The sequence below is a fragment of the Camelina sativa genome, chromosome 20 (genome assembly GCF_030686135.1).
Source record: "Camelina sativa cultivar CO46 ecotype springtype chromosome 20, ASM3068613v1".
In the NCBI taxonomy this organism is placed as follows: Eukaryota; Viridiplantae; Streptophyta; class Magnoliopsida; order Brassicales; family Brassicaceae; genus Camelina; species Camelina sativa.
Genome location: NC_141899.1, coordinates 3,055,255 through 3,069,537, shown reverse-complemented (window position 1 = coordinate 3,069,537; position 14,283 = coordinate 3,055,255). Strand labels below are relative to the sequence as shown.

Here is a 14,283-nt window from a genome sequence, read left to right as displayed (position 1 = left end):
CCTCTAATGGCTCGAGCTGCAAAACTTGTGACACACTCTCTCTGAGTTTCAAAAGTGTTTATTGTTGACATATTCCAAAGTTCTAAATTTAATATTTTATCGAATTATTGTTAAGAAAGTATTGAAAATTGCAAAAGTCACTGTTTGTAGAAAGGAAACGAGAGAGATAAAAGAAGATACAGACAGAAACAAAGAAACCTTTTTGGTCACTATTTGTGGACAGCCCCCACAATGTACATCTTCTCTATGTCACTTCTCTCGCTCCGTGCTCCCAGAAACAAAGATTTTTGTCAAAAAAAAAGTACTAATTATCTATTGCAAAATCTATCGTCACCCAAGCCTGCCAACAATGATGGTTTCGGCTCAATAAAAACTGGAATCTGTAAAGGAGGTGCCAGAATATGGCCCTAGAGTATATAATGTAGGTTTTTTATACAACATGTTTTAAAAGAACGACAAAACCGCTAGTACCTTTCTATGAAAGATTCTTTAGCTATTAATGTGAGTTCAACTTTTCTTGTATGTTCCAAAACGTCCAAAATATCCACCGTCCTTATCGTTCACGTCATTATTTTATCAGGTTAAAAAATTAACTGGTTAAAAAGGGAATCTTCGTTTGGCCAAAAAAAGAAATTGGAAGTCTTCATGTAACATATATATAGACTGAAGAACAACACCACAGAACACTGTGCGATCGATCTAGGCGCCAAATTCATCTCATTCACGAAAAACTCCGCAGAAATTTTGCAGGTGCGTGAGATTTTTATTGGACACAAGAAAATGCTTCTGCTAACATCATATCCTTAAACTTTGAATAACTCTTCTCGCTCAACAGATTTACTTGACAACTTGGTTTGCAGATGTTAACATTGAGACTCATAGGTAAAATATTAGCATCTTCACCATTACCATTCCGTAGTTCTACTCTTTTGGGCACAGAGTGATTTCTGATGAACTATTGTTGCGTATTTGTTACAGGGTGGATGAGATATTTGCTTTGGTAGGGGAAGAAATTAGAGTTGCCTTCTAAACCTCAAAATCTGTTCCTAAGTTCAGCTTCTGGTTAAGTTTCACTGACTTTAAAGCATGACTGATTCGATTGATGTGAGAGAGAGGTCTTAGAATCTTAGCTGTGTATCGTCAGTATTGCCACTTATTGCTATGTTATGTTTACTGGATGGAAACCATAGGTGTAATTTACCTAGTGGGTTACTTTACTGAGAAATAAATATTTCTTTACTTAAGTCTGTATACAAATGGATTTAACTTACAATATTTGTGATTATGCATACAGTAACACTACACATTTAGTCGAAAATCTCCGGTTTTTTAAACAATGGAGGCCTTAACTGTTCTCAGGATTCCGACCAACTAACTCGTACCCACCCCAAAAAAAAAATAGAAAGATTTTGGGACGAGAGATATATGAAAGCAATGAATAGGGAAGATTGGCCAAAAAGTGAACTATATGGATTCATCAGTCGTTAGAGCGAGAGACACTGTACCCTGTCTGGAATATTCTGAGGCATAGGAGCTATGGTAACATATCTTTGAGGGTTTAACCTAAGTGAATTCACGGTCCGGTCCATAGAAGAGGCTGGTGGGTGGAACTTCGCAAAACGATTGATCACTGCAAACTTCTCTAGATCCTGGACTTCAACTCTCAAGTCTGGAATTGTAGTTCCATTTTCTAGCCTGCAAGTAGAATCAAATGTTTATGAGATCAAGCCACCCAAATTGAGTACTCAGTTCAAACTGGAATCAATTACAAGAGAGATCTATGGTTTTTACCCTGCAAACTCAGTCTCTAATTTCCGAGTTCTACTAATGAAATCTTCAGCTGCTTTGGAGATGGAATGGTCACTAAGTTTTGCAGTTTTCGTGCTCTCAGACAACCTATATAAGAGTGGATTAGGTTCATGTCAATACACACCCCGAGCTTTGGAAAATCTCCAGCATTTAAAGGATAAAAAGAAAATATCCTTACAGGTTTGAATCGTTCCGAGGTGAAAAGCACTCACTCCTGTTGGTACCACTGGAGCTACATGCATCTCCCAGTGCAGCTCTTGCAGCATTATATGCAACAAACTCATAATTCGAGTTAGCAACCAAAGATATCACCCTAGCCGGAGGCGGGCAAAATAGTTGTTGCATGAGTTGTGTTGAATGTATAAGCCTTCTCTTTGATCTGATTAGTGGGCCATCCTCAAGTAAAGTCTCAAATTCCACCTGTAAGAACATAAGCCACTATTCAACAACTTGTACAAAGAGCAGCGATAAAACATGTAACGAGGAAACTCACTTTTTCAGCCAATCGATAAGTTGTTCTGGCCCAGTTAATCTCGTTCTCACTGTAAATAATATATATATATATATATATAGAGTTAAATGCGGTAATGGGGTAATAGATATAAAAAAATGAAAAAAAAGAAAGAAATAAATATCAGTGCTCATAAGCAACTCACCTGAGCGTCTTAAGCCTCTGGGGATCCTGCATGACTTCTTTATTCCAGGATAATAATTCTGATGTGGCGGTTTTACGCTTCTTTGGCTTATCAACGTTTAGAAACTTGTCAGTAGCACTATGAAGCAATGATTCAGATGAGGGAGTCTCCAATCCTGGTGCAGAGCCTGACATTTGCTGTGTATTAGATTGCTTTGATAATTGAATAGAATGTGTACCATCAACCGCACTCCCAACATTAGACGGTTGTTCTCCTATCTTCAAGGGAGTTGATCTCCCTATATCATTCACGGGTTGCACCAGTCCATTCTTGAAAGTACCATATTGACTATACCAGGATGGAGCCATCTGAGGACTGATTTGTTGATGATCTGCTCCAGCCGAGGCTGGATAATTCTTAGTGGAGAAACTCTGAGGAACAGTTTGGCCAAAATGAGGCATGTGGTTCGTTTTGTGATTATATCCATCTCTAACTAAACCATCAGACCTTGAAGGTGATTGTTGTTCCCCTTTGAAAGCTACCTTTTGAGGATCAATAGCACTATTGTCAACTCTCTCCACAGTCATCTTGGGTGAATCGCCCTCCCCACTTCCAGCCATTTGGTCATCGAGAGGTAAGCTTTCCTTTGGAAGGTTGTTTGAAGGAAGAGAGCGGTCAAAGGATTGATGATTGCTCTGCACCACACTGGAGAACATCGGACCAACATCAGATGTTTGTTTTGCACCTGTATCTTTACTCTGTAACTCATGCATATTCATCATGTCCCTCCCACTTAATGAAACGTTTACTCCAGTTTGAGAGGATAATTGATTTGCGTTCTCCTGCCTTGAGAAGCTAACTGCTAAGTTGTTGCTAGGCAATGGATGCGGCCGTAAAATATCTGACTGAGGTTTAAATGGCTGGTTCCAAAACCGATGTTGCGGAGCTGAAATACCGGCTGGTGAGTCAGACATAATACCAGAAGAGGAACTTTGCTTAGGCGAACTGGAAGCAACCACAGGCTGAGAAGCAGACAGCATAGGAAATCCTTCGGCTAAATCTCCTGTTGTGTTGTGGGTTGTACGATTGATCAGGGAAGGTGTTTGTGCTGAATGTCCACGTTGATCAAAGTCACTACGTTCATCTCTTTCTTTCACTTGAGGGGTAGAAAACTCAGACACTGAATTAACTGGATAATTAGCAGCTGATTGTCGAGTAGGAACAGGCATCTGTTGATTTTGCTGATATCCTCTGGAATAAGGGAAACCAGAGGTAATGTTGGATCCTCCTAGGATTCCAGGAAACGATCCTTGATGAGTGGATTGGTGAGGAAAAGATTGATTAGACGCCCACGGAGCAAACCTTGATTGACTTGTTCCTCCTTTTTCAGGGCCAGTATGAAATGAATTCAATGGCTGCAAAGAATTCCGAGAAAACTGCACGTTATCAGGTGTAGGAGCTAGTTGAGATGGAGGTGCCAGCTGTAGATTAAACCCCTGAGAAGCAGATGGCTGATTATGCTGGAACTGACTACCATAGTCTGCAGAGGGTGTCGCTTCTGAAACACCAGGAACATTTGTTTCTGATGAATTCTCTGGTGACTGGTCCACCTTGTGAAGAAGCTCAAGCATAGTCTGCCTGCACAAAAAAAAAAAATAAGAAAGGCGATTGCAAAGCACAAATTGCACCCAATCAGGGAATAAGAGCTACTTGATGACAAGTGACGAGAATTTGAGAGTTTAAGGAGACATAGTTAGGTAACTCTGTTAGTTACTTGACAAACTATCTTCAAAAACGCGTTTAAAAAGAGAACATAATTTTTAGAAAACAAACATATTTAACCTTAAGAACGAGTACCTTGACGAAGTACTCTTCACTTGATTATGCCTATCAACACTTCTGTCAGCTGAAGCAGATGTACTAGGCGAATTATCTGATCCCATGCCATTAAAAGTCTCGTTTGTACAATTCAACTCGTTTTGCGAAACATGGCCCTACCATAAAGAAGCCAAAGGAATATTAAGAATGATTCAGATTTCTAAAACATCACTTAGTTAAAACCAACTGATAAAAGTTTACCCTGTCAACTCGCATGTTCATAGCCGGCTGACCAAGAGACTTTGACTGCCCAAAATACCCTTGGTTTCCTAAAGAAACCTGCTCCAATGTGGGAGACAAATGAGAAATTTTATCATCACGAGACTCATTAGTGACATCAATATTACCCATGGGATGATACTGAAATTTGCGACTTATTGACGGCCTACTACTATCATGACCAGATTGTGTGACTCTTCCACCAGGCACCAAAGAAAAATCACGGGTATTTACCATTTCATTGGATCCAGTATTATTACTCGCATATGACTCAAGAATCTGACTGCCGTCTCTAGATTTCAGTTGAGAGATATTTCCCTGAACATCCCTCAAAGCACTAGAATTGTTTCCTGTACCAGCAATGCCAAGTCCATAGTTTTCCCTTTGCACTTGTGGATTAAGTGTGGAGTGATTCTTATGTTCAACATGAGCAGCTACATTTTGATTAGACGCAGCCTTCCAGATACCAAATCTATCTTCCATGCCCTCGTTCTTTTGAATAGAATGCGAATTATTCTGTTCATCAATACCAGAACTTGAAGAATGAAATATATTTCTAGCCATTTGACTAAGTTGACCCGTTGGCTTCTCCAATAGGCCATGATCTGAAACTTTATTTCCCTTCCCAGGCAAAGGTTGAACAGCTGCCCGAGTGGAATCACTGTGGAGTCTCTCACTTCGTGCGTTTGAAGCCTTTACACCCAAATCCTGGGCTCTATTACCAGTATGAGAATTCGTATGTGGGCCAGTATTGCTGTTAGTCCATCCATGTACTCCTGCGTCATCGCTGGATGTTTCTGCAACAGCAGATTGCATAAGAGCACTCCAACTCCCACTCTGCAAAGAGGGGCATGCATCAAAAAGATCAGAACTACTGGACATAAGATTTCCTGTCAAGCTCATATCAGTGCTGTTTCCAAATGCCTCCCACAAATTGTCATCCGAACCAAACAAAATCTTTTCTTCCGTTGGATCTAATGTTGACGACTTCTGCAATGCATTTCTATTTTCAGGCACTTTCATAAATGATTTTTCTAATTGACCAGAACCTTCCATCTGACCAAATTTCTCCTGCACTGAAATATTCCTCTCGCGGGAATCATCTTGCTGGAAATTTTCAAAACTGGACCTAATATTTGTTTCTGGAACTGATGTCTGGGAGAATAACACTTTCTCCTGGTATGTCGATCTAGGGAGCATATGACTGTCCTGTCCATCACCTTGATTCAAAAATGAAGTTGGCTGATTTGTGAGAGAGGAACTCCTGTTTGCAGAACCATGCTGCGCAGCTAACTTGTTCATCTGAACAGGAGAAAAGGCATTTTGAGGTGCATTTGTCCCACTAACGGGCATACCGTACAAGGAGGGTTCGAATTGTTGCGCCAGTAAGTTTGTCTGACCGTGCTCAGGGGTAATCATGAGCCCACTGGATGAACCTTGAACAGATGGTGAGATGCCGCGATGCATCCAGTTTGTATTTCCTGTCATAAGATCAGGCTGCCAACCATTACTTGATGCATCCTGAAGAGGAATGCCATTAATCAATGGATGAGACTGATTATCACTTGAGCGACTTCTGTTGACTGCATTTAAATTCAAAGAATTGAGCTGTCCGGCTTCTAGCTGCTGCTTTTGAAGATGTTGTTGAATTTGATAGTCATGCATTTGCCTAACCATAACTTGCTGCTTTAGTAGTTGCATATCATTGAATGTCATCTGCGGCCTTGGCATAGGCTGGAGCATGCCAGGGAGCTGTGTGTTTATTTGCTGTTGACCACCAAAGAAATCATAATTAACCGGAGATTCTCCCATCTCAAACCTCATAGGAATTTTACGAAGTTCTGGAGTAAATCCCCTCGCAGGTAACCTATCCCTATTAGATTGTACATCCATTCCTAAAAAATTTGCGCCATTTGGCATTGTCTGCAACCCGAGGTTCCCATGCATGTAACCATTTGTGAGTTGTTGGTGTTCTTGCAACAAACTTCTTGAGATCTCGGACCTTATAGGCTGCTGAGGAAAATTCAATCCATGCTGTGAATTTGATTGACTTCTCTGAGGATCAACTGGAGTAAGAAAGAAAGCGACGTTTAAAAGCTAACACCATATGTAGCTATGAATTGAGTATAAGTTGTGGAATTCATTGCTTGTAACGGAGGAGACAAAATACATACCAGATTGGTGTGTGTTATAGCTCTTGAGATTGGCAATAAGGGATGGGTCTATCTGCCTCTGGTTGCTGACTAGACCATTACTAAAACCAGGCCAGTTTGCGTCAACCACCTGAGGCTGGCGCTGGTCTTGCGATAGGCCTTCCTGTCCAAAGAAATTGTGGATCTTGTCCCCAAATTCGTTTCCAGGCATAGATTCAGCTCCTATAAACACTTTTTATATATCTGGACTTGGAAAAGAAAACAGAAATGAGTTCAATATTGTGCCTCCTTTGATCTAAAGTTCGAATATGTGAAAAACAGATTATCTAAACACCTTTTCCCCGAGAACTCATGAGCTACCTCCAACTGACATGCTCCGACTACTCAAACAGCTTTTCCTGTTTAACAAACAAAACAGACACAGCAAAATTTAAAGTTGAACTCAAAATGTATTGGTTCAGAAGAAAGCTATAAAACAAAAGTTATTTTTGCAAATAGGAAACAGAACCACGTTCAAATGAACACGATCGGGGTAAAGATTTTAAACTGGAGAATCGATTCAAACGCCCTCAAGGTTATGAGGAAACCTAAATCAGAACTGTTTCGTTACAAAATAAAACATTACACACTAACGTCTAAGGTGCCAAAGCCTAAGGTCTAATCATCGTCTGAAACTCAATACACATGGAAATCCAGTAAACTACTCAAAGAGCTCATTTGCAGTAAATGTCAGCAAGATCCTTACACAAACTGAAAACATTCCAATTTCACAGCTACAAACCCTCCATGGCAGCTGAAGAAATTAAGCTAATCTAACAAAATTTACAGAATTTAATGGGAAATCTCGCGAATCGCACTCGAGATCAAAGTTGCCGCAAACTAATCTCACCCACCCAAAAATCGAAAAGCTCATGGTGGGCATTACAACAACCGAGAATTCAATCAAGCTCAAACAAGACACTTCTTACTGACACAGTGACACCCCGCCCCACAATAATTGGGGGAAAAAAATCGTTTCTTTATAACAAATAATTAGGGTTTCAACAATGAGAAAAGAGAGAGAGAGAGAGAGAGAGAGAGAGAGAGAGATGTGAACTTACACCACTTGTTTCACGTTTATTAGCCTTACAACAACAAATGGGAACCTTAAAAGAAAAGGAAAGCTTCCTTTTTTTTTCCTTCCTGAGAATCTGTAGGGATAAAGTTTTAGGGTTTTCGAATTCAAGAATTAACGAAACCAGGGGAAGAGAGAGAGAGAGATAAAGTGATCGAAATAGAGAGAGAGCAGTGCGAAGCGAAACAAATTTCAACGGCGAGCGCAGGAGGAGGAGCAAAACCGAGGTTCGGGTCAATAGGCTCGGGTCCAAAGCAGAGATGGCTCCGTTGATTTTTAAAACTCTCTTTCCAAAAGGGAGGGTTCTCTCATTCATAGACCAGACAGAGATTTGTTGTTCTAGTGTGGGCCACTGATAAGACCATTACAACCAAACCCACACCTAAACCTCGATACGACATCGTTGTATTGCGTTTCCACATGATTAAATTGTGCAAAAGTTTGTTACTTTGTTTCCTAAGCTTTGGATTGCTGTGTCGGAAAAAAGAAGAGTGCTACGCGAAGACTTAGTTTAACTGGGATTAACACTTTACACTTTCATATTTATATGTATCTAATCTAGAGATAACTTGGGAGTTAATATTATCATAAATCTTCATGCTTTCAAAGTTATATCTATCTAAAAACCATGGAATAAGGATCCATGGGAGTGATACCACTGGGAGGTGATGACCGGTATGCTGATGGACTGGGTCTCTGGCTCGCTTCGCGATATTGACATCTTTTCTATTCATTCATGAGGAGTTCATTTTGTTTGGAAAATTCTTTTGATTAAACTGTTGCATAAGATGTAAAAATGCTATTTTTTTTTTAATCTAATATAACATATTTTCAAAAAAAAAAAAGGATCCATTAGAGTATGAACAAAAAAAGTTGAAAAGTTATCTAAGAGCATCATTACTGGAGAGAACTTGTTCATCGTTGCTCAAAGAAAAACAAAATAATATTTTAATATATGACTAGTAAGAAACTGACATGTGTTGAAAAATATTCAGTAACATTTCTTTCCCAGTAACTTCAACAACGTTTCTTCTCTTTCTCTCCTGTTTTTATTTTTTATTAGATTTTATTAAAAGAATTTGGGAAAGCAAACAATTGTAATGATGGTCTAATATCTACTCTTCTGGTTTTAATTCATTTTAAGTAATAGCAAGCTTTACAAAATTAGATAGAGAGCCCACATGGCCACATTATTCCTAGTACAAAGGGGCCTTGATGAAGTCAAGTGGCTGGAAGGATTGGAGCCCCCCTCTAATGGCTCGAGCTGCAAAACTTGTGACAACCTGTCTCTCAGTTTCAAAAGTCTTTATTGTTGAGATAATTCTTGGCGTCGGTTCACTTATTGACTTGTGTAGCTTTCACTCTCTTCTTTGTTTTTTTTTTTTGGCTCAACATCAACTCTTCATTAACCAAAGGAATACATCCAAATTCATGATACATAAAATTCCCCTCCATAGAATTAAACCAAATGCAATGGTTCGATCTAGTATCACCCTGAAACACTAGCGGATCCAACGCTACCTGACCGAGAAACCATTGCATTTTTTAACCACGATGAGATAGATAACACTCTACAACTCAGAGTGAAATCATCTCTTAAACCACCTAAAATTAACCCTATGATACGAAAACAACTACTAACACAGAAATAACCAAAATCTATACTGAAGGTCAAAAATAAATCCAAGCTATTTGAACCTCATGATATGCATGTAGTTCTTGTTCCAATAGCATCAACACCCAGAGGCGCAACATCAGCAAGACTTGGTTTCTCCGGCTTTCATTGCTCCGATCCTAAACCAAAAAACGGACAAATATCCAACTGACCCGGCCAAAGAATGCAAAACAAAACCAACAAAATTCGAGACTTCTCCAAACAATCACTCAAAGCCCATAATGCTAATCACCTAATGATAAGATTGAAACACAGATTAGCAAATCTTCACCTAACAATGCATTTCCGGATTGGCCACATCGCATCTGCCTGTTGTCTCACTTCTTAGCCGGACTGAAACCAAAGGTTGAGGAAGCTCTCAAGAACACCAGCTTCGAGGATAATCTCAAATCTCGGCCACCGACATCCAACGGATCCTCCCCAACAACCGGTCGACACTAGAACTCGTACTCCACCGAAAGCCTCTGGGTAGCTAGGATCTCCGGCGAAGAGATGGGGAAGCAGAGGGCGCGATTCCGGAACCCAGATCCGTCGCCCCGAAACTGCTAAGAAAGTCGCCCGAAGCAGCTTCGAACCGCCACCAATCTCCCGGAGAGGAGAGACGAGCCGAGATCTCTCTCCGTTACATCCGCCATCGCACCGTATCGACGCAACAGAGGAGTGACTCCTCGCAATGCCAGAGAAGAGGAGGACGAGTCATTTTACCCTACCACTACAATAGAAGAAAAGAAGACGAAATTAAGCCCTCTCACACCGCCGGCGAAGCTTCAGGCGGCGGAAAGGCAAACGGAACAGAGAGGCGGCGCTCTGGAAAACTAGGGTTTTGAGAGAAACTTGTCGCTTTTTTTTTATTGTTTTTTGACAAGTGTTTGTTTTGTAATGTATTGGTTAGATTTCTTCTTTGTTTTGTTTCGGCTAAGTTGTAATGATTAGTTATATTTTGGTTCCTCTTCTTTCTTTGACACTCTGAGCGGTGTTTTTGGCGACTTTAGTTGAAACCAACTTTCTGATTAAACAAGTCAGTCTCTCATACCTAACCTAAGTGTAGTGATGATGACATTAGGCTGTCCGAGACAGGTGAACTGAGTGTGTGTACTACTGTACCCATACGGCCATATCCATTTGAAGGTTTCCCGTCTCATTCCCAAATCTGTTGTAATAAGTAATAACTACTGACATTGTACAGTTTTTCAAAAAAAAAAAAAAAAAATCAAAATCAAAGTTTTCCAAAACTATGCGAATTTTTTCCTAATAATATCTGGTTTTTATCCAATCCCAAATTAGCAAGAATATTGTAACTTCATATATATATTTCAAAGTTCTGAACTTAATATTTATCGAATTATCGGAACTTAATATTTATCGAATTATCGTTAATAGTCTTGAAAATTGCAAAAGTCAGTACTGTATTTGTAAAAAGAAAACGAGAGAGATAAAGAAGATACAGACAGAAAAAACAAAGAAACCTTTTTAGTCACTATTTGTAGACAGCCCCCACAATGTACATCTTCTCTATGTCACTTCTCTCGCTCCATGTTCCAAGAAACGAAGATTTTTGTCAAAAAAGTACTAATTATCTATTGCAAAATCTATCGTCACCCAAGCCTGCCAACAATGATGGTTTCGGCTCAATAAAAACTGGAATCTGTAAAGGAGGTGCCAGAATATGGCCCTAGAGTATATAATGTAGGTTTTTTATACAACATGTTTTAAAAGAACGACAAAACCGCTAGTACCTTTCTATGAAAGATTATTTAGTTATTAAATGTGAGTTCAAATAAAATAAGCAACTTTTCTCGTAATATCCAAAATATCGACCGTTGTTAGCAACTTTTCTCGTCATTTCTTTCTATGTTGTTAATCTGTTATCAGGTTAGAAAATTAACTGGTTAAAACGGAAATCTTCGTTTGGCGAAAAAAAATAAAATGGAAATCTTCATATGTATAACTGTCTTCTCTACTAGCTCTAGTGATGTATATGATTCCATTTTCAAATACAAATTCAACCAAATTTCTGAAATTGAGAATAATCTTCATAATAGCAAACAAAAACAAAAACAAAAAAAGAAGAAGAGAAAAAGATATATTAAACATAAACAGTTCAACAAGTTAGAGAGATAGAGAAACAAATTAGTAGACCCTTCAACATATCAGTAACACTAACAAAAAGTCAAGACTCACACACATCAAAAACCAAATCCAAAACTAAACCTTTCGGAGTTTTCACTTGGATTTGGTTCGGTGTCTGAGTCTTTACTTTTCCAACCGAGTACCATGTTCACCGTCACATACACTTTTCTTTATTCATAATGGCAAATATATGTAGCCATGATATATGAAAAGACTAAACCGAGCTCACTGGTTCGGTGCGTTACCGACCATTGTGGTTTGAACCATAGTCTTCCCTCCGCTGCGTGCTGGGCTGAAACATACTGCACTATACGCCTCATCCGGATATGTCATATCCTTGAAACGTCTCACCAGCTCATCTTTGCCCTACACAAGTGTTACAATCAGAATAAGATTGGTATAAATAAAATATACAGATATGTGTAATAAATATGTAGAGGTATAGGAGTGGAGACTCACCTGAATCTTAGCAGAAGTAATCTCAAGCACTTTTGATGAGTAGAAATGGCTCCAGTGCTTGTGGTTACAAGCAGCCTTAAACTTGGACACTGCTTTTGCATTTGTGAAGTTCACGAATGCATACCCTTTGTTCATTGTAGTCCTGTTAAATTTGGTACCATTCATGTGGGTAATGTTATGATCAAGTGAAGATAATAAGTTGACTAGTAACATTGTTATATTACGAATACATTCATGCAGAATAAAAAATTGCAAGATGTTAGTTACAGGGGTTACATCATATATATTCAATGATTATAGATTATGATTTCCAAGATTTTTATAGCATCATTTCGTTTCTACTCTTACTTACACACGTATATATATATATATATATATATATATGACGATCAAAACAAAGATGAATAACGAATAAAGGATTTAATGATAAACTTAAAACTTAAAAACTTACTTGAAGTCAATAGGGATATACAAGAAATCATAAGCAGAGATTGATGACTCATCATTTTTATCACTTCCGTTAGCTTCATCACAGTGTTTATCCATGTACTCAATCATCATCTCTCTTCTGCAAACATTGTAAACCATAAACTTCACCATATGCCTCATCATTTAATCACCGCAACTAAAAATTAAATGAAATGGTAACACTTTTTCTAAAAACTATATATATATATATATATAATCTACTGGTTATGAAGGAATTATATAGACTACTAAGAAGTTATATATATACGCACGTGTATCGGTTTGGTATGTTACGAAGCATGACGGTGGTGATGTGATCGTCATTAGATTCAACTTCGTGTGATGTCTTCCTAACCCATGCAAGCTTCTTATCTCGTCCGTAACTTCTCCTGCCAAAAATTCTTCTGCTACTAGCCCGCGGAAGGGTGAGCTCTTGGCTAGGGTTTGGAGGAAGTTCGTGTGTAGACACAAACTGATTCGGGTTAGGGTGACTATACCAAAGCGGGTAATACACCCATACTGATGGAGGAGGAGGAGGAGGGAAGTTGCCGCCGGAGATGAAGTATATGTACGGTGGCGCACAGAAGTAGTAGCTACTGTGAGGAAAGAAGGACTGTGTGGGCGGCTGCGGAGATTGTCTAGCAACGACGGTGACGTCGTTATCATCGGGAGAAGCCATTGGAGGCGGTTTAGAGGTGAAGAGAAGGAATGATTTTGGTTGAGTATATATATTACTGTTTGGTAATAATAAGAAACAGATTTGATGATGCCTAGAAGATCCGAAGAGCTGTCTACTACTACTCCAAGCATCATGATTTCATTGTGTCAGTAGATATGTACCGTCCGATTTGGTTAACTTTGTTTTAACTTCTCTCCAGCCTCGAGATCCGTGAGGGATCAGTACATTAATCTTGATCAAACTAGCTTCGTCGATATGACTAGAAAAAATGATTACCGTTTATTATTTTCTTTTGGCTTAGAAACCGACTATAGTAGTAGTTTTAAGTGTTGGAAAGGAACACACTGGTTCAGTTCAAATTTGCAAAATCATATACTAGTATCTACTAGATTTGCAAAATCATATAGTATCTAGTAGTATATATAGCTGTACTCGAAGTGTCCTTTTTTGAAAGGACATCTAGACTATGTCATAAAGATTTTTTTGACATATTGCATATAGATTAAGAAAATTATATAAATTTCTATTTTACCTTTTATAAATACACTAAAACAATTTCTCTTTCTAATCAATAAATTAAAATAGTAGGAATAAAAATGAGATTTAATATTAAAAGTTGCATTGAAAATATAAAATAACACTCTTTTTGTAATAAAAAAACTGTGTCAAAATGACACTATTTATAAAATAGAGGAAATATTTTTGTAATAACAAAAAGGTGTTAAAAAAAATATATATATATATATACATATATATATATATGTCTATTTATTAGCAATCAAAAAATTTAGTCGAAACTGTGGAGTCCATATTGTGAAGAATTACTTAGACCATTTCCCATACATGTTGTTTCTACAAGTCGTATCTGTTTTCAGTTAAAAAGTAAAATGAAAATTAGGTTGATATGAGAAGACTGATCAATTTCATATATAAAATAACGGAGTAAAATCGTGTTGATACATTTTCTTTGACCTAATTTTATGGTTCATATAACTTGGATTTAGGAAAATGATGATAATAAGCAGCTAGCCGTGTCGATATTTGTGATGGACATGTTGCATATT

At 38.3% G+C, this 14,283-nt stretch overlaps 2 protein-coding genes across 6 annotated transcripts; both read right to left on the bottom strand.

Annotated features, from left to right (window-relative positions):
* Positions 1–1,213: 1,213 nt before the first annotated feature.
* LOC104769000 (uncharacterized) lies at positions 1,214–8,207 on the bottom strand. Of its 5 annotated transcripts, none has more exons than XM_010493115.3 (11): positions 7,795–8,207; positions 7,029–7,092; positions 6,716–6,937; positions 4,776–6,607; positions 4,524–4,601; positions 4,302–4,438; positions 2,466–4,082; positions 2,303–2,351; positions 1,988–2,229; positions 1,792–1,896; positions 1,214–1,695 (listed from the first exon to the last, which is right to left on the bottom strand). In XM_010493115.3, exons 3-11 carry the CDS (start codon positions 6,903–6,905, stop codon positions 1,485–1,487), a joined length of 4,461 nt encoding a protein of 1,486 aa, XP_010491417.2. In that variant the 5' UTR covers positions 6,906–6,937; positions 7,029–7,092; positions 7,795–8,207; the 3' UTR covers positions 1,214–1,484. The 5 variants fall into 5 exon arrangements, with proteins under 5 accessions (XP_010491417.2, XP_087360439.1, XP_010491415.2 ...); XM_087504313.1 differs by having other exon boundaries at positions 7,588–7,806; XM_010493113.3 differs by having other exon boundaries at positions 4,524–6,607; positions 7,795–8,133.
* A 3,631-nt stretch (positions 8,208–11,838) lies between these two features.
* Positions 11,839–13,219, bottom strand: LOC104772159 (protein terminal ear1 homolog). The gene is made up of 4 exons (XM_010496803.2): positions 12,813–13,219; positions 12,524–12,640; positions 12,069–12,214; positions 11,839–11,972 (listed from the first exon to the last, which is right to left on the bottom strand). The coding sequence occupies exons 1-4, from the start codon at positions 13,217–13,219 to the stop codon at positions 11,839–11,841; spliced, it is 804 nt and encodes a 267-aa protein (XP_010495105.1).
* Positions 13,220–14,283: the final 1,064 nt, after the last annotated feature.